Genomic DNA, 21,397 nt, shown 5'->3' with positions numbered 1-21,397 from the left:
AATAAATAACAGAGATGCCAGGCTTAGAAAAGCAACTGATGGAGGCTTCGAAGAAACTTGCTCTGCCAGCTTGCAAGGGCACACATCTAGTCACGCAGTTCGCTTTGGAGGAGGTTGAGCCCTAAAGTTTAGGGACGAATAAGGCAGTAGTTCTGTCCTGAACAGTTGTGCAGATTTCGAGCTGTAGGTGAGAGAAGTCTCTTCCAAAGCAAAACTGAGGCTGACTGTAGCCTCACCCAAGAGGGTCCCATAAGGACATCGACATTCTTCTATAGCTAATCATAGAATCATTTAGGTTGGAAAAGACCCTGGGGATCATCGAGTCCAACCATCAACTCCACTCTACAAAGTTCTCCCTTACACCACATCCCTTAACACCACATCTAAATGAGTCTTAAACACATTCAGGGATGGTGACTCCACCACCTCCCTGGAAATCAAGTCTGCCACTCACAGCATAAACTTACGTGCACGTGGCACGGATTTGGTAAAAGCCCCCTTGAAATGTACTTTCTTTGGAAACCTTAAACTGTGTGAGTCACCAATATATGTCATCGCAGTTAATTTTAAACATTGATTTGAGAGAGAAAGACGCTTATGCTGTATTGCAGAATTCTATGAAATTACATGCATTCGTATACAAGGACACGTGACAAAGCGTTTTATTAAAATAAAAAGGTTTAATACTTTTGCATTTAAAAGATTTAGCAGAAAATAATTGCTACAAACATGCTACAACAACATACATGTTTAAAAAGTTTTCAGTGCTTTCTTTCAAAGTTCAGCATTTTGGCAAAAATAAGTTTTTCTTTATATACTTCAAAAGTTGGCTATCATAATACTGATATAAAATACTTCATGTAGGCTAAGGTCAGGTGCATAAAATACAATAAGTAATAAAACATACTGTTTGTATAAACATTTAAAGTATAAATTTCATCAGATAACATGCAAATACTGCAATATTTTAAATGGCACTTAAATACAGATACTGAGATTCTTTATAATTTTGCATCCAATATGAGATTCTGAAATGTACAAAACTATAAAAAGAACATATTTCTTCATTGAAGTCAGGTACTAGTATAGAGCTTGATTGTCATTTTACAAGCACTGAGCCCCATGTCCTGCAAATCTTCACTAGTCCAAGCAAAGACGTCTACTGAAATAGGCCCAGGGCTAGTTAGTTTTCTTCATAATAAAATATGAAAGCGTATTTACACGAGAATAAACTCTTAAATTTTTGGTAAGGTAAGTAAGTAGCAGCAATTTTTTTTTCTTCCGAAAATGATGTTTAAAAATATGTGCATGCTTTTCGTTGTCACTGATATGCATCTGAATAAAATAAAATTAACATTCTTCAACAAACTCAAAACACTATTTTGTTCATTGCTGAAAAAAAACTCTATAAGATCCCTTCTTGCAAAAAAATCATAGATCCATAATGTCAGAACCTTCCAGAGTATTTTTATGTTTCCGAGATCAACGGAAAACAATCTAATTGTGCTGAAAACAGTCATCTGACTAGTAACGAATAAAAGAATCATCTTTTCGCGTCATTCCAAATACTTTTAGTTCTTCATTGAAAAATACTAGTTCCAAATACTTTTAGTTCTTCATTGAAAAATATTAGTTCATCAGATCTACAATTTTTGTTTTCTGGTTCAGTGATCAACAATTCTGAATGTCCTTCACAATAGAAACCACCGCCATACTTATGCATATTTTCTAAGCAGTTATATATAATATATTAATCCCGACAAGGTGAATAAAAGGCTTATGAACAGGGAGTGCAGAACAGGCACCACTTTAACAGAAGGAGAAGAAATGCTAAATGAAACTTGTACTTGAGATGCAATCAGGGCTGACAGCGGTACATGTGAAGCTAATGTTGGACTGTCTGAATTTATCAGCGACTCTATCTTTTCTGCTTCTTTATTGCAGGCTTCGATCTAAGGAAAGAAAAAAAAAAAAGTTATTACTTCTCTTCTTGCCATGACAATGCATAAATGTTGCTAGATGGCACAATTCAGGAAAGAAAATCTCAGTTATTCCCATCAGCACGTAAGATTTATACCACTTTTGTATTTCTTTGAAAAACATATTGGAGCTCTTATCACAGATCTTATCTCTTGTCATTGGAGATCTTGCCATAGTACTATGAAAACTACTGTGGAAGCCCTGAGAAGTAGCAAAAGGGAAGGAAGGAAGCTACATACAAGTTAATGTGGGTGATGTGTTTTGAATGGCAATGCCAAAAAGCTCACAGTAAATTATAACTAAAGTAAGTGTCTCTAAAACTGAGGACTTCCTTCCTGATCGACCAAGATACTGCCTTGAAGTCTGCAGCAGTCAAAAAAAAAAAAAAAAAAAAAATATCAGAATTTTCTCCTTATTGGGCTTTTTCTTCTAAATCAGGGAAAATTGATTTCTTTTAATGGGAAGGGAAGAGAAGAATGGAAGTAACAGGAAAACCTGAGAAAACCCAGGTTTCCATTCCCCCACTGACAGGATGATAATTATGAATTTATGTTAGAAAAATCCATTTTTTTCCACCTTACTTTATACTGCAACCCAGGAATCAATTTAGTACTAAGTCTCTTTAACAACTTTGGAAGCTGCCTCTGGTGAAGTTTTAACTTGGCAAACTTAATACGGGCGTTCCCAAAGCTTTGAAAGTTGAGGAACTTCTAGCTCAGCAACGGGTGTCACCAGTGAGATGAGGAGCTCCTCCCTGGTTTCAGGTGGCCTCTCTGATTTCAGAGAGTCCTCCTCTCCCCAGGAGTCTGACAGCACCTCCTGCAGATGGAGTGAGAGCTGACCAGATTGGCAAGGCTCAAGACCTTGTTTCCTAAGTCCTGGTAACGTTCTGGGCTACTTCTGCTAAAGGAGGAGACACAAGTTGGAGCCGAGCTGGACATAACGGGATTGCTCCGGTAGCATGGGCAAGCAAAATACACGCAGTACATCTGCCTGAGAAACAACTACCCTCTCAGATATCGCAGCTTCCAAAGTTCATGGCAGTGACTCTATTCCCCTCAAACTATACCATAACTTTAGCCCATCCCCAGAAACAATACCGAGCATGGACTCTAGAAATAAAATGGAAACGGGAAGCAGCTGTCAATATAAAATAAACAACAGGAAATTAACTGGCCAGAATTCTGTTTGTATTTTAAAAGACAAGAGAGAGATCGTGGGCAGGTTTTCTCTCCCCTTCCTTTTCAAAACTAAATACTTCATGTTACACTAGTACACATCAACACGTCGGGTAACAGAATGAACCAGTCAGAACACCTGATCTCCAAAGGGATGTCGTTATGAAGTGCCGTCAACAGGGCCCGGCAAGACTATTAGAAACAACTACAAAATGGCAAGGAATTATGTTCCTTTTAATAGGAAGATGATCTCCTCACTGGTCTTGCACAGGTTAACAGGCAGAAAGTGAAAATGAAGCAACATCTCCAAGACAATAATAACGTAATACATAGCCGAATCATTGCTTCTATTGCTCTGAACTGCTCCTAAGAAAATACTGTAAGAACTCTGAGCTGCATTTGTTGTTTTACCTTTAGAGTTTAGTACTGTGAGCGTTAGGTTCTTGCTTGCTAGCATGCTGGGAACATGCAGCTACGACACAGCAAGCTGGGAAGCTTATTGTAATGTTATTTCCTTTTTAAGGTCGTAACAGCATTTTGGGATCTCCCAGCACTTTTTACCACAAGGTGGAAAGGAATATCAAAGCCAGGATGGTCTCAGAACATCCTCTTTGGTATGAGCTACTGCTTATCACATTAATACATTGTGCACATTGACGTTATCAATGTGTATGATGTGCTTCAACCTAATATCACATATACTTCAATCTGCTTTTAACCATCACACCATACAAAGGAGTACCATTTCATATGCAGGTTTGCATTTAATATACAGTTCATATTAAATTAAGAAGTCATTCATTAATTTATTTGTTTTCCTCAGTTTGTATTTTCTGTTATTTTAGCCATAGAAAGTTGAGGGTTCTGCATTTATTAATTTTAAAACAAAAATCATACTACTCTACCCTTGGCGTTCCCTCACCTCCCTCCTGTTATTACCCACACTCAAAAGCCTCTTATCAGAAAAGCAGGATTCTCAAGACACATTTTGCCGTCCGTAATCCTAGCTATTCAGATTTGAGTCACTAGAGAAATCCCCTTGTACTCAGTACACAGGAAAATGCACAATTTTAAAACCGCTATATTGAAAACAGTGAAGTGTACACATATAAAAAGAAAGGAAATCCATGCTGGGTAAATGAAATAACATCATAGTCTACCTGCAATGGTTTGGGGTTCTGATCCACAGGAATGATGAGAATTACAATTTCGGATTCTATGCTTAAGTATCCAAACACATCACACTGTGGCACTGAGACATGCAGGCGGATTTTTTCAAGTATGTCAAGTACTGTTATAGGCTTTTTATTTGTTACCTGGAAGAAAAGAAAGAACTTAGTGGATGATGTGATATTATGCAAAATTACCTCTCTCCTCTTCAGTTCTACTAACATTACGTCATGCCAGAAAATTTGTTTCAGCCACTTAAACTACTCATTTTTACTCTCTAGAAAAAAAACCTACCAACCAAAACGGAACTACGCCAAAACTTAAAAAAGGGAAAGGAAGAAGGGGAGAAAGCATTCTACTTCTTAAATTAACCACGGTTTTGATAGGTGTTGTTCTCCACCTTCATGGTTAGCGTGTAAATGTATCACGTCCCTCAAAATAACGTAAACGGTTCTCTGTTACAGTGGCTTGTATTCCCATGCCAGGAAACAAGAGGCAGAGCAGCCCTACCAGCTGGCACTCCTTCACCGGCACAGAACCTGTTCCAAGAGACACCAGAAATGAAGAGCTATGGCTTTGTGAAGACAGGTATGTGTCTGTATATATCAGAACACGTGACATTACGAGATGACTACGTAACTACCAGGTAAATATACTTTTCTCTGTTCTGCTCTCTGTATCCGACAAAGAACAACTTGACCATAGATGCTCAGTCTCTTGAAAGACTGCCACACCTTGTTTTTCCAGGTCACTTCTGGATGTGTTGAACAGTACACATACCAACACAAATAGTTTACTTGTGATTTCTGGTCATTCTGCTGTGTTCTGTTTTCTAGCTTTAGCTGCAAGAGATCCATCCTTCTTATCCTACTGTAGCTTCATTTCTTTTAAGACGACTGGTACAGGAATGGAAATCTGGGAAATGCAACTAGACTACACGAATAAAGTTTGAAAGGTGTCACACAACACTTATTTACCAGATCTTTGAGGGATCTCCTTGTCATAGCCCCATTAAAATGTAGGCTGACATGGTGACTGATCAGCAAACCCTGTTTAAACAGTCTTAAAACAGAAGCACATGCATACTTTAAAGATTACCAATAGTGTCAAACTTGGATTTTAATGTCTTAGATTAGAAATCTAATAGATCAGAATCTTAGCAGATCCCTAATGTTTCTTTGCTCTGAGTAGATGCTGACTTTTGTTTCCTGCTATCTTTACAGAAAAGGCCAGAGGGGCTGGGGGAGGAAAAAAAAAAAAAAAAAAAGTCAGATTTATAGAACTCTTCAGTAATTGAAGCAATTTTTTTTCTCATATGAACCACCTGTCTCAACTAAAACAGGCATACATTACTACATCTTGCCCTCTCGGGCTGGTTAAGGTGTATGCTAGCATTTCTGGTAATGATTCCATTTATCTGAGACTTAAGCATCTCCAGTACAATGGCTGTGTACACTCTACATGTACGTACACTGCCAAAAGCAAGAGCTGCACACCAATCCTATCGTTTTATTGATGGAATCAGAGGAGATCGACGTCATTAACATTAATTTAATGTAGATGACAAAGGTATCAAATCTATTCAAATACACAGTTGGGCTTCTTCTACTGTGTTATTATGAGACGCTAGCTATCCTCTGACCCACACTGGAATAACAAAGGCACAGAGCTTCTAACTCTCTATACTCAGGGCAGCGTCACACCGTGCACAGTCTCCAGGCGGCTGTGACAATCTCTGGGGGCTTATTGGATGACCCATGATTGAAGTTTCCAAACCACAGAGCTTCAAACATCTGTAATTTCTAGTATTTGCTGACAGAACGCTGACTTGAATGTTTGAGACATCACATATTTTAAATGTGAAGATATATACATATTTATATATATGAGTTCTGAAAACTTGAAGACTGTGTATAATGGTGTTAGGTGAGCAGGAGAAGAGAAAGTCAGCAAGACTGTGGTGACAAAGGGAAGAAAAAAGAGAGGGGAAAAAAGAAGTAGACAACTACTACGTACCCTAATCCAGGTATTAGCATACTTAGTAGGTGAGAGGAGAGTAGTGAAGTTATCACCAACTACTTGAATAAGTCCAATAAATTTCTTTAACTGGAAAGCTGCCTTTTAACTTAAAACTAAAAATTCTTCTTCACAGCCACGTGTTGTAACATATTAACCGAGAAGCTGCAGTGGTCACCATGCCCCTGATACAGAGAGGTGACAAGTGGAAGACATTCCAGGATGCTGTCATGACCCAAGAGACACTGTTACTCAGCAAAATTGGTTAATACGCACGTGCGCGCGCACACACACACACACACACACAAATCTCTGAGAGGAAATCCGTAGAACATCAATCGGCAGCACGCCCTTGAGATGAAAGCCAACCACACACTGGGCTGCAACAGCAAGAACAGAACCAGTAGAAGTCAATGTCCCCCTTTATTTATATACTCCCCAGTTCCCCTCTGGCCGTGCTGCCGAACTGGAGAGAGTCCAGCAGCATTCAGCTTGTGGAATCTCCGCTCATAGAGGTTTTAAAAAACTCAGCTGTCCAAGCTGATCTAACCTTGCTTTGAGCAGGGAGTTGGACTAGACCCCTCTAGGGGTCCTGTTGAAACTGATTTTTTCTGTGCTTTTTACAACAAGAGCTAACTCTCTCCACTTCTAAACATATAAATAGGTTAATGTAGTTTTATACCGTTTTGGGGAAATTATCTTTCTTCTTGATATATAAAAAAATTAAAATCATGTGCAGATGCAAACATTAATTGTTTTGCTTCACTCGGCATCATCATCATATTGCTCTATCTTGTGATGTTGTGCCAAAAATCAAGCGTTCTGCTCTGTTCCATATATTGAAGCATAAAAGCAGAGGTCAATAAAGAGCCATCCTTTTATACATCACATGGGGAGTCTGGGCCTAGTATGTTGTGTCCAGTGACAGACAATCAACATCAGAAGATCCATCTTACTTTGAAAGGTTTTTAAAGAGCAGCAATGAAGGACGCTAGTGTCTAACTTACAGAGATGTTAAATTAAAACCCAACATTTTAGCTGATGAGCAGCAAAATCAGTGACTACTGTCTAGATAAACCAAAGACTGTAAAACAATCCAATTTAAACATAAGGCAATGTCAGAACTAAGTTACTTGCATTAGGAAATAGCGAGCTAGAAGAAAAATCTTAACAAGAAGGCCATAAATAACAAATATCCACTCTATTACTACCATGAAATAGATTCAGTTCCTGTATCACTTGTCTTTACTATGACAAGTCATTTAAACTGCAAACCCGAATGTGCTTGTTTGTGCCTATTCTAATTCTGTTTTGCTTTGCATTGTCATTCAATTTCTATGCCTGATATTAAGAAATAAAGGAAAGTATAAACAGTATAAAGAAAAAAAAAATCAAATCCCACACTATCTGCTGAAAAATAATTGGTTTTATGTGTTAACTTTTCAGAAGACTTGACTTTACCATGTACCACTTAACATAAGGCACGATTAAACTGTTTACCCTTGCAAAAGTATCCAGCTTGTCTTTGTCATATAATATTCTCAGCATTCCAGCACATAGTGGACAGCAGGCTCCTATGTGAATAAAAAAAAATATCTCATGAATAAAAGCAAATGGTCTTTTTACTTTTAGGTAAGCAGAGGTCAAAAGTTGAACATTGACTGAGAATGAAAATAGTAGAACTGCCAAAGCAAAGTGAATCTTTCAATCTGATAGCAGAATTGCACGATTTCTAAGACTTCTTAACATTAAAAAAATTTATAATGCAAAAGCAGTCACCTTTCAACAAACATTTACTACTATCGACATGAAGCAATCAGATGGATTTTCATTTGTTTCCAGATGATACATTTTTGTAAGCTAAAAACCACAGGCACTTTGTATACTACAAGACAAGGTTTTGTATGGATGCATGCATACGCAACTGCAGAAATGATGATTTAAAGAGCTGAAAGAGATAGGACATGACAGAAAACAATTATGTACACTGCAAAAGTTAATTTATGCAGTTATACCATGTTGGAGCTTAGAATCTTTATATAATGGGAGAGAAGAAGGGCTTGTCTGACAGATCTGTGTTTAATACAGAAGCATGTCATATTTCTCCTACAGTTTTTCCTCACTATCTCAGAAACCAAAGGGCTAATATTTCAACTTTCAACCCATGACTGTGTATTTAATTCCCACCCCCAACTTAGTATATATAAATTCACATTTGTGACTTTGACATTATTAAATGTAATACCAAAGCACAAAGACCCTTTTTCAAAGCAGTGAATGAGAAAAATTCATAAAACTGTTTCTTTTTAAAAACTGAGCGTTCCTTGCTCTGTGTATTACCTGTGATTAGTTATTGCCTGTTTCATAAAGGAAGTATTTGTGAAAATAGTAAAAAAACAGTTCAAAACAGCAAAACTGCAAAACTGCAAAACTATTCGTACTGTTTTCCTCTTTCACAGTACTGTAAATACATATGGTATCTTACTCTGTCTTCTAATTAAATATAATTTTTGTTCTTCTGGGAACTGTGACGATAGTCTGGCATTCCAGTGTGGTATTTGTGCTGCCACTTTCGAAAAATTACTTGTCCAATTCCCAGTGACATTCTACCCTAGACACCACAGACCGCAGTCGTTTCTCCCAAACCAGTCCTATGGGGACAACTGCAAGTTCCTAAAGATTGAAGGGGCACGACTCCTAAAGCCAAGGCCTTTCCACTTCAGAATTACTCAGCTGAGTCCTTCTAGCCCTAAGGATGAAGGATCTCTACTTCATCCTTTCTCTTAGATGTCTCAAAGACATTATGGAAGACAATATTTTAAAGCATAAGTTTTGTTCCAAATATACACTGATTTATACACGGAGCCTGGAAACTCTCTCCTGTCTACAGTAAATTTCAACAGCGAATTAACATACCTGGTGCAATAACTGGTTTGCAGCCAGTAGCAGAAAGCTGAGGACATTTAACAAAGGCACATTCTGTATGAAAACCATAGTCTGAGAGAACACCTACAGCCTGACAGTGTCCGTAATAGTCAACAGCCACACGGTCGGAATAGGCAGCACAGACACTGCTGTAGGTTTCTCCGTTATGTCCACAAACAGGTTCCACTGATTTGCAAAACGGCTGAAACACACAGAAATGTTTCAAAGATTAATTTATTTGTGCTACAGACAAAACTTCAGAGTCCTTTTCACATTAGGAAACCCAAAGTTAATGGGAATTCGCTGGTAATATTGTTAAACATTCAAAAAAGCAGGAAATCTAGAGTAAATAACCTGCCAGTTTATGAATGGCTAATAAATGCAAAGAATAAACACTTAAAGAAGGCGACAGAAAACTGTAAGTTGGAATCTGAGAAATATACAGTAAGACATGTTTTGGGAAACAACATTTTTTGTTCTGTGCTAATGCTTAAATAAAATGACCATGTCATTTAAATTAATCTACTTATTAAGATTATTATAATTTTATTGTGTAATAAAGTATTATTTTATTAATAAAATTAATTTATCAACAATATATTTGCTATTATAGTATTAATTGATTAATATCTTAATGACTTATTAACAATTTATTTATTCATTCATCTCAGTGTGGTTTTGTGTTCTTAAAATTTAGTGCATGCACGCATGTTGAGTCACCGTCCCTGGAGGTATTTAAAAGACACGTCAATGTGGTGCTTAGGGACATGGTTTAGTGATGGACTAGGCAGTGCCAGGTTTATGGTTGGACTCTATGATCTTACAGGTCTTTTCCAACCTAAATGATCCCATGTATTTCTAACACGTTATTTGAAAAGCTAAATTTATACACTTATTTTGGAAGAATAAAATCCATTACTAGACACCTGTCAAAAATATTTATTGTTGAGACCTTTACACCTATAAAAATAGATTTATTGTGTCCATTTTCTCTCAGAAAAACATATCTAGTGTGTCACTTGATTCAAACACATGTAAAAAAAAAATCAAAGAAAACTGTAATATAGTTTCTTTCTATCCTGCCTGTGCGTGTATATTAGTCCAACATACTCAAGAGGTCAAATGCCAATAAACTAAGTTTCTGAACATGGACAGAAGCAAATGGAATTGCTGACTCTTTGCAGACAAGGTATGCCTAATACTTTTGTCCAAAGTCTTGTGACATAACACAACTCATTCCACAACTTCTTGCTAAGGTCTAAATATTTTATTAAACTAACTAGTAATTCAAGTAAGTCACCATAGCTGTATGATCACTGCATATCCTCTGAAGTAGCAATACAGTTACAGTTTCTATGTTACACACCTAAACTAACAACAAAACAGAGAGAGGACACGTAAAAGTGAGCACTCCAAACAACTTCATATTTTGCAGACATCTTCCCTATAAAAGAAAGAGTGAAAACCTAAAGCTACCAGTGTCAAAGACTTCATGAACACGGACACAACTAGACATACAACTGCTGGAGAAAAAAAAACAGCCATGCAATATTCCTTTGATTCTTACTGTTCAAGAGCCAAACATTCTCTGATATCTCATGAGATATCTGATGTGCAATGAGAGGAATTATCTGAACTTAACAAGGTTACTGAAAAAGGGCAAGAAAAAGAAGGTATGAAGACAGAAAAGGCAGAAACTAAGAGTGGGTTAGAAGAGCAACAGCATTTAGAAAACAGAAAAACCCTGAAAAAATGTTCTGTACTTCTAAGAATTTCCATGAGTTGAGACCGATAGAGGTCTCAAATCAATTTTCATCATTTGAGGAAAAATCTGGAGATGAACAGCCTATCAACGATAAAGCCAGCAACTTTGAAAAGAGTAGCTCCTGACTTCTCTGTGAAGCGACAGAAATAGCTTGTCTACCAACACTGTAGGGAGTGGTGGGATGGAAGGACTAAACCTGATCTTAATCCTTCTCAGGGACTAACACGAAGACTAATGCCATCCAGACTAACTAAAGAAAATATTACAGACTGCCTAGTCTCCAACAAAACTTAGGTTACAGATCCTGACAATGAACTTTGTAAACCTGGGGCACAATCACACAAAATGCCAGAGACTTTCTATGACTGGGCATTAATTTTTATTTAAAACAAGTTCAAACTGGTGAAATAGTGAAAAATATAGGATCACTTAATATAAATATCAGAGTATTATTCCCAAGAAAGCATAAGTAAAGCTTTTGATTGGTTTTGAGACAACTGTTAGCAGAGAAACACTTGACAAAATTCTGAATATAATTTTGTAAGAGTACTTTTGATGCTAGTGAGAATTAAATTTTTAAAGGATTAGTTTCAATGAAAGCATTTTGTAAGCTATAAAAACAAAAATATTACAAAGTTTAACATTAAAGAACAGAGAAGGTTTGATATTTATTGCTAGAACCACTTCCTACCTGGCATGGTCCTCGGTATGCTAAACTTTTTCCTTTTTGGTACAAAGTACACAAGTTACTGTATTCCACGTTGTCTGTGTCACAAACAGGATCCCGTGTCTGGTCACAATTTAACTGCCTTGGCACACATTCATGCTGGCTACATTCAAACTTTTCAAAACTAGTCAGGCAAACTTGTTTCCTTGGTATGCACCTGCATAAAGTAATAATAATTTCATATCATGTCATAGGATTATTATTTTTTTTTAAGTCTCAAAATATTCAGGGAAAACATTTTCAGTGAAATTTTTTTCCAGAGCTAACTATGGTTCAGCAGAGCTGCAGGAAATACATGTGATAAAACATTCTGAATAGTCAATTTTGGGTCTCATCATAAACCTGAAACTGGTTCACACCACGTTTAGTCAATGTTCGTGGACACAGCTACAGTTTCCACTAAAATAAATCTTTTACCAAGTATTTTTCAATGGATTTTCAAAAAAGGCTTGGATAAACTTCTTGCCAACTCCCAAGCTTCATTTTGTAATGCGTATTTTGTAATGCGTATTTAAGGAAAACTAGAGAAAACATGAACACACAAACAGTGAACTGCAAGAGAAAAAGCTTATATTGCAGAAGTCTAGCAAAGGCAGTGAAAACAAGACTTAGAAGATTATATGGTTTCAATTACAAGTATCTAATTGGATTCTAGCTTTGTACGCTCAGTATATTATATCACAAACAATCTTGGGGATGACTGCAAACAAACTGAAAAATCTGGTATTAACACAATTCCCTTATTTGGTATGTCATCCCTCTCAAGCCTTTACAGATAAGAAGTAAAGAGCAATAAAGGGCAGAAATTCTTTCCCCTCTCTATTAAATATGTACCTTCCATGGTCTTGTCCACAGAACATTTGCCGTATGCCCTGCAAGACATCCCTCTGCTAGAGAAATGCCATCCAGTAGAGTCTGATGAAAGGTCCAATGGCTTTTTCAACAATCTCATCCTTCTATAAATGACAACAGTGCTACCACTGGATTACGTATAATGCATCCTTATTCCCTCCGAGTGCTGCTGTCCTACATATTTTCCTTCTATATTAGGGAAGACTCAGAAATTCTGAGATTTAAACACTTTACGAGTGGAATATAGGGTCTTAAATAGACTCAAAGCACTTCAGAGATGTTTTAAAATGAGCATGTTTAGTTTATGCTACATTATCAAACTGAGACAGAAAAATGTATTGTGTACAGTCCCTTACTGAAACTACAATTTAAAGTTATTGTATAAAACTGAAAAACCTCTCTTACTTTCCAAATTAAAAATTTAAAAGGTAAAAAGTGTATATCCGCTACGCAGCTTTGAAATTGCAGTTTTCAATGCCATAATGGCTGTTACAGCTACAAAAGTACAGTGTTTTCTCTGCAGTATTCTGCATCAATGCATTTAAAGTGCAGAAAAAGGAAAAAAAAATAAAATTGCTATCATCAGTTTTCATGAAAGCACAGTATTACACAACTTCTTATGGTGGCTTGCTTTCAAAACAGAAAAATGTACAAATTCAAAGGAGACTGTAGTATTGCACAATACTGAGAAAATTGAAGACAGACACCAATATTATGAGCTACAGACTTTGATTTCTGTAAAAAAGGTCAGGTTTTCTTTTCTCCTGACACTAGGACAGAGCATATTTTTGTTTTAATGTGTTCATCTATAAAGATTTTGTTTTTTCTGACATTGAAAAAACAGAGATTGGACAGACACAGTTTTCACAAGATATCAACCTTTTTAAGGGAAACTCGAGTCTTCCAGACTGACCAATATTTTCCTACTTTAGAGGTAAAAAGCACAGATTGTTGTCTGAATAAGCAAGAACGAATCCAAGTCTTGAATTCTGGTGTGGGTTTTTTTTTTAAACTACGAGAAGGACATGTGAAATATAGTAGTAAAACGACACTTTTGCCATTTCAACAAAATAGGATTCTCCCATTTTTGAAAGCATACAGCAGTCTTCTTTTATTGCTAATGCTGAGATCTGAATAATTAATTTAAAAGATACAGCACTACATAAACAGAACCAAGACTTGGCAGTTATTACAGTCCATTATTAATTACGTTAAATAAAAATAGCTACTTCAAGCAGTTATTTTTATTGGAGTACCCCAAAAGTAGAATGTTCCTACAACACATTCAAAGAAAAAGTAAATCTGCTTCACGAGTAGATGATGCGAAAGAAAAGCTTAAAAACATATTTTGCTTTTACCTCTGGTTTTTATTACAAGGGTTAGGGTTACAAGGATCCTTGGAAATACACGATCCAAATTCGAATTGATTGTCCTGGAGCCCAACACAACGAGCTATACATGCACTTGGATACGTGCGTCCATTTTGACCACATACTGGTACAAACTGATCTACACAGTTACATGGTAAACCTGTAAGAGCAACACACAGAACAGGAATTTGGTGCACACTTATTTTCTATGACAGAAGACACACAAGGGGTCAACTAAGATATCTCTGACTTCCCGCAAATGCAAACATGTGCCCTATCTTCACCCACTTCCTCCCTCCTGTAAGTCAGCAATGCTGTAGCACATACACACTTTTAAGTAGTCGGAAGGGAAGTTTGTGCCCTGCCTCCTTGCTAATTCTACTCAGCTTTCTCCATTTTTCCCCCAAACTCCTTATCTCTCGTCCCCAGTGGCATTAACCCGTCTCCACCTATTTTTACATATTACCAGAAGTTTTATTTTTCAGTACTGATTTTTTTTTTTTAAAGGTATGTGCTTTTTCTGAAGTGCAGCTTGGACATGAGGGAAATAAATAGTTAAAAGAACATAATAGTAACGAATTATCACGTGTTTTCCATTAATACTGTAGAAAGAATTTTGATGCTAAACCTCGCTCTAAGATTATCAAGCTTGCCGTTTCCATAGTTTGGAAAGTTACCTGTAAACTTGCGACGTTCATCTTCTGAACTATGCTCAGTCAGACACTGACGTGTAGAACATATCAAGTTTCCAGCAAAACATGAACAGACATTACAATCTATATTAAAGGATGTTCCATGGCCTTAAAAAAAAAAAAAAAAAAAAGCAAATGCCTACAATCAATAAATATGAATATATAGTCTTATGGTATATTTGCATTACATAGGTATTACATCTTAAATATAAATTGTTCCTGTAATTTCCCTTATTCAGTTTCTTTTCCTATTGAAATTTCTCTTTTCTTAGATTTCAAGTTCTGCTTTATTCATTTAAAGAAAAAGTCTGTTCACATGTGTTGTTGATTAATTAGTTAAAAACAAGGAAGCAAGCACTTGTATCCTTTTAAAACCTGTAAAAGTTAGGCTTTTTTTTTTTTAAGAACAATTAAAAGCTGCAAAAATAAATACACTCAGAAAACAGAAGTAGCGGTGGCATAGTACATAGCACTTCTATTAATTCTGGCTATCAGTCTATTATTTTTAAATTTAAAGCTTTTGTAAAGATACATTCTTCTCCTAAATTAGTTTTACGTAAGACTGCTAAATTTTCAGCCAGAATCTCATACACAAAACTCCTCTGCAGTTCTCTTTTCTTTCCTTTGTGTGTACTTTTTTTCAAGAGGTAAAAAGTGCCAATGCTTCATTCCAGCCTTCATTGGTTTGTAACATCCATTATAGTCATAATTTCAGCCTCAACAAGGAGTACAAGTTACAATGCAGCTTTGTCCAAAGCAGGGAATAAGAAAGATTATAGCAAAGCTGAACAGAAACCCGGATCTAGATTCAGCATGAGACACACATAAATACAGAGGTCGGTGTTCACTCACTGGCTTTCTGAAAGGAGCCCTTAATAATGCAACTGACACCATCACAGCTGCTTTTTGAGGATGGAGCAATCTGCTTAATTTTTGCATAAGTGAATAACTTTTTCACAGCTGAATCTAAGAGTCAAACTGCAAATTTTGGGAATTTTTCTTTTAATTTAGCAATTCCAGTTTGGTTTTGTGAACTGTCCATATGATTGCTCTTCACTGTGTTGTATGTTTTATGTAAATTTAATACACGTTGATGACAGACGATCTATCCATAACCCAGTCAGTTGTTAAAGACTATGAAAAACCACACAGCTCTTCAGGAAAACATAAGAGTAACTGTGCCTTACAAAATTAGGCAATTCTCTCTAATCTTTCAAAGGGTTGAGATTAAGGATTAGAATTTTTGAAAAATATTACAGGGGCACAAAGTATTTCAGCAATTTGGAAGAGGTACTCCTAGGCAAATGATGGCAGAACAAGAGGGGATGGAAGAGAAAGACTCTGTAGTACAAAAAGCTCTATTTAAAGCACAGTACTACCCAAGAAGGAGGAATTTGTCAGCAGGAAAGAAGAAGAGTTTGCAAGATTTGAAGGTTATGCCAAACACAGGATCTCTTAGGTGTTTCTTCAGGGTAAAGAGTAATTGCCTTAGGATCCAGCTGAAAACTGCAAGACTATTGGCTTTCACTATCAAAGAGTACACACAGCAAACTTCACCAGTAATAATTTCATAGAATGTGCTGGGTTGGAAGGGACCTTTAAAGGTCATCTAGTCCAATCCCCCTGCAGGAAGCAGTAAGGGACATCTTCAATGAGATCAGGTTGCTCAGAGCCTCATCAAGCCTGGCCTAGAACGTCTCCAGGGATGGGGCCTCTGCCACCTCTCTGGGCAACCTGGGCCAGGGTCTCACCACCCTCATTGTAAAGAACTTCATCCTAATGTCTAATCTAAACCTACCCTGCTCTAGTTTAAAACCATTGCCCCTTGTCCTATCGCTACATGCCCTTGCAAACAGCCCCTACTCAGCTTTCTTGTAGGCCCCCTTCAGGTACTGCAAGGCCACTAATAAGGTCTCCCCAGAGCCTTCTCTTCTCCAGGCTGAACAAGCCCAACTCTCTCAGCCTGTCCTCATAGCAAAGCTGCTTCAGCCCTTGGATCATCTTCGTGGCCCTCCGCTGGACCCACTCCAGCAGGTCCATGTCCTTTGTATATAACGTGCTTCCTAATAATTTCATAATTGGAATCAATTCACAACACAAGAAAAAGCCATCATCAGATAAAGCATTCAGGGTTCTTTGGTTTATACAGAATGGTTTTAAAAAACACAGTTCAGATTTTATGACTAAACCCTAGCTTTTTGCAACTGACATATAAACCAATTAAATATAGTAACTACAAAAAGTTCATATGGTGACCATATATTTTTAATTATTTGTTTTTGATAGTAAATTCCAAATCCACTAGATGATGTAATTTTTATCTTTTATTATGTAATACCTAGAGTCTTAATCACCACACACACTTAATGAGTAATTATAGCAAAAGAGAAGAAGCTGTCTGGTTTTGTGGTGGTTTGTTTGTTTTAAATGGACATCATTTACTCAATACCTACCAGTTACACACATTGTCATTACAGTTAGCACAACTGACAGCTGTACACTGTGCAAATATAAAACACAAACAAAACTTCAGACATTTTTGTGATTATTTTCACCAATAACCTGAAAAAGTGCAAGTTTGTTTGGACAGAATGATTGATAAAAGCTTTCAGTCACCATTTAAAGAATATATTTGCTAATGTCTGTATTTTAAAAGCATCTGCTTTCACCAGATACTTTCTATAGCTGTAACATTAAGGTTAAGATGTTTTCAGTGTTCTGCTTCCATGAACAAATAGTACCAATTTGTCAATACAAAGTAAGTTTTAAGTGTGTTTGGGTGACCTTGGATGGACAAAAAATGCCCACAACATTACAAGCTGTAAAGGCATGGAACATTACAGGAAGAAATTTGTGTGTGCACGCGCCTCTGTGCCTGTGTCTATTGGAAATACATCCAGCGATTACTGGTTTTGTTCACTACCAATTCAGACATCAACAACTATTTTGATAAAACTAGTTTTTTGCAACTTTCACACATATAGCTAGGTTTGTGGTAGGAGGAAGGATCATACAGTGAACACCTGATAATACACAAAAGAACCGCTCAGAAGATAAGTTAATAACAACAAAAAAGTAAAAGATTTTCTTGCATCCCTGTGCCCCACAGAGGAAGTTAGAAGTCTAAGCCGAGTACCTTCTTCACAGGCAATGTGTTGGAGAACCTCTCTCAGAAGCAGCTCTAGGACAGACAAATGCTAACAACTCTGCAAGACCAGAAACATTCACTGAAAGACTCCAAATTAACTCAAGTGTGAAATACTGGCTAATATAAGTGAACTTATTTAAAACTTCTTGCTTTAAACTTCCTCAAGGTTTGGATACCAATGCAAGTGGCCAAAATACATACTACTTTTTTTTTTTTTTTTAAAAGGATTCTGTGGATAACAAAGATAGGTAAAAATTTTGCGCAACGCAAATGTGGTAAAAGTATAAAAGTTTGCATCAGTGGACACATACCTAAATATGATACATTGGGGGAAGGAATCACAATTTTTGTGCAAGTCACAAAACAAATCTTTTGGGATTATCTGAAGGAGTCAATAAGCACATGGACAACAGAAAATCAGGTTGATACACTTCAATACTCAACAGACATCTAACAGCTCTTTAACAGAAGCTTTCAAGAAAAGAAGTAGAGATAGTAAAAAAAGGAGCTCACATGGATAAATAACTGTGAAACAGAACAAATCAACAACAAAGAGACGTCACTGGAGGAGTCTCCATGATCCAGGCAGTGGATGTTTTCAACATATTTATATGTGATCCGAAAAACAAGTGCAAGTATTACATGACAAAGTCTATCAATAACATTAAGGTACAAAGGACCAAATAATGAAGAACTGCAAGGGAATCTCACCATGCTGACTAGGAAACTAGGAAAGGATATAGCAGAGGAAATTTATTGTTCTAAACATAAAGTGATTCTCTACAATTCACACAATGAGCTGTGAGCTTACCGCTTCCACTTAAGAACTGCACCATGGCATTACAATAGACAGCTCTGTGAAGCATGACCTCAATAGAATTATTAGCCAAAAAAAGATAATGTGCAAGGTAATTATGAAAGGAACATAATTTTGCTGTTACATACACTCGATTGGGCACTTGACTGTGAATGGTGCATGAAGTTCCAGTTCCCATTTCAGAAGAAAACGTAAGAACTAGAAAAAGGGACGCAATAGGGTAATAAATATTATCAAAAAGTATACAACTGTTTTTATATAAGGAATGACTAAATACAATAGGAACTGGCTTGCAGAAAAACTGAGAAAGCTGAGGGGAATATAACATAGGTTGAAAGAGGAGGCAAACAGGCAACAATCATTCATCAGCTTTTTCAATAGAGGAACTATGATTGATCTCATGAACTAAGAGGAACCAGATGAAAAAAACTATCAAGGCTCAAATGAAAAGAAAAAAAAAAAGGAGGTTTTTTTAGGCACGCATATTTTAACATGTGGAACTTCTTGCCAGAGGTTATAGCTCAAGATAAAAGTTTCTGACTATTTCTTAACCCATATTTAAAATCCATGGACGACAAAAAAACCAATAAAATAATGAAAACGAAAGACCCCAAAACCAGTCAGGGCTAGTAAAGAAACCATCCTCCGCTCAAGGGGTCTGTGGTTTGAAGCACAGAACAGATTCTGGTAGAATATTCATGTAAAATAGGATTAAATCTCTGCCTTTTCTCATACTCTTCCCTAGACACCTCTATTGGTCACTGGATATCCGATGCTGTTAAAAGGAGACTGAGAGTATCCACAAAGCTGGAATCCAGGAAATGGGCAGCCATTTATAGTCAGTTACACTGTGCTTAAGCCTCAGAACTACAGCATACTTAAAGCGGATCAATTTGTTTTGCTGCTTTTGCCTCATCTCTGCAACCTACTGGCTCCCCTCAGAACTTTTTCCCTCTTCAATCCTCAGAGCTCCCACCAGCAAGTTCTTCTACCAGAAAGGAAGCTACCTATTTTCAAGTATCATAAAATACAGGGGACGTGAGGCAAGTCAGTGACCTTTTGGTTGAAAAATGGTGTACTAAGAACACTCTTCACACAGGTCTTTCATAGGTTGAGAAAGACACAGCTCAGTATTGATTTAAATAATAGAACCCTCCAGCATATGTAAGTATTATATATAGGGATGCAAACATTAACTTTTGTATTTTCTGATAAACTCTGTATTTGGATTCTCTGGGTCTTCTTATGTACCTCAAAATTCATTACTGAAGGAACAGGTGCTGTAGAAAGGTATAATTACTGATCTAATACTTACTTTTTCTTTGTCCTCCAACAATGCATGATTTTTGGAGATCAACACAACGCATTTCCATGCAGTTTTCTAGCAATCCACTGTGTCCACATGTACAAATCTTGTAACAACCAACATCACCAGCTGAGGATGGAACCTGAATAAGTGTACCTTGACGGACAATAAAATCTGAGGCTTCTCCCAGTTTGCAACCTATATACAAGGAGAAATTTTAGCTCATATTTAGTAAATACTTTGGCAACTGCCACTACAAAAAATAACTACTACTCTTTGACTTGTGAAAAAGCTAAGGTGTTCCTAAATAAGCCTTGCCCTCACCCTTTAGTCAAATTCACTCATTTCATTGAGGGAGCAAGTAGAAGAAATAGAAGATATTTGCTTGAGACAATGTTCTGAAGTACGTGTAGAAATGTCACTTCAGAAAAAAAGACTGGTAATTCTAACAGTTCTCAAGTAATCTCATTTTCCACAGTTCTGTAGTAGTATGAAATGTATGCGGTATACCACATAAGCTTCACTCTCTCCAATACACAAACGGAATTAAAGGGTCTCAGAAGCAAAGCCCAGTCATTTCCCCTCATGTATTTCATCTTGTCTTCCTTCCCCTACTTACACCTCTTATGTGAACGTAGACGTGAAGACAGGAGAAAGAGAGCAAAAGCAGGAAAACTGGATTAAAAAAAAAAAGAAGAATGGAAAGGAAGGAAAATGGTTTTAAAAATTGCAAAGAAACCATAATAACAGAAATAGTAGATTAAAATTACCCTAGAAGTGATGAACTGCAACAAATCCCCCAAAACTTTCAACCAAGAAAAAGACTGAATTCAAACATAACAGTCAGCTTCCAACCTTTAGAGGAAGTAAACTATCTCTTCAAAAGCTCTGGGTGAGCTTGGTTTCAGATCATTTTGAATGACTTTTGTAGCAAGCAAAGACAATACAACCTCTGTAGCAATAATGCTCAGCTTTTCAGAAAAACTAAAATATTTTGTATGGGTCATAGAAGCATAACCAAAACACCATCCTCAGGCTCACAAAAAGAATGAGCTGAAGTTTGTTCTCGTTTTTAGAAGAGCACAAGTGTAGCAGATGTACAAGCAAAGCAAATCCCAGTTTACCTCTTTGCAATTAAAAAATCGCTGGACAAACTGCTGATCAGCCACAAAACTGCTGGAACAAAAGAGGCTCAGGGAACGGATGCAAGACCACTATGGCTGTGTTCTCGCATCACCCCCCTAGAAAAGGGGCTTCTTCGTGCAATTCAGTTTAAAAATCAGCGTCGCCCCCAATTGCTCAGGCTCTCTCAACACGTGCATTCAAGTGGTCACCAAATGCAAGCTTTCCTCTATGCTTCAAGAACTATAGGTGATCCCTCATGTCACTGAATGATACCTTTAGCTTTAAAGGAAGGGGAAAAATTGTGGCAAGCACTACTGGTATCTAGG

General features: G+C 36.9%; 1 protein-coding gene across 1 annotated transcript in view; it reads right to left on the bottom strand.

Moving 5' to 3' along the window:
- Window positions 1-646: 646 nt before the first annotated feature.
- RECK (reversion inducing cysteine rich protein with kazal motifs) overlaps window positions 647-21,397 on the bottom strand; it is a 74,190-nt gene continuing 53,439 nt past the window's right edge. The window contains 8 exon segments of the mRNA XM_074575720.1: window positions 647-1,952; window positions 4,319-4,474; window positions 7,845-7,918; window positions 9,261-9,471; window positions 11,726-11,918; window positions 13,972-14,143; window positions 14,661-14,783; window positions 19,956-20,144. Coding sequence (XP_074431821.1) covers window positions 1,737-1,952; window positions 4,319-4,474; window positions 7,845-7,918; window positions 9,261-9,471; window positions 11,726-11,918; window positions 13,972-14,143; window positions 14,661-14,783; window positions 19,956-20,144 — 1,334 coding nt within the window. The 3' untranslated portion in view covers window positions 647-1,736.

This window comes from Larus michahellis, chromosome 2, assembly GCF_964199755.1.
Source record: "Larus michahellis chromosome 2, bLarMic1.1, whole genome shotgun sequence".
Taxonomy (NCBI): Eukaryota; Metazoa; Chordata; class Aves; order Charadriiformes; family Laridae; genus Larus; species Larus michahellis.
The sequence above is the reverse complement of the archived record's forward strand: the minus strand, read 5'-3'. Positions and strand labels throughout refer to the sequence as shown.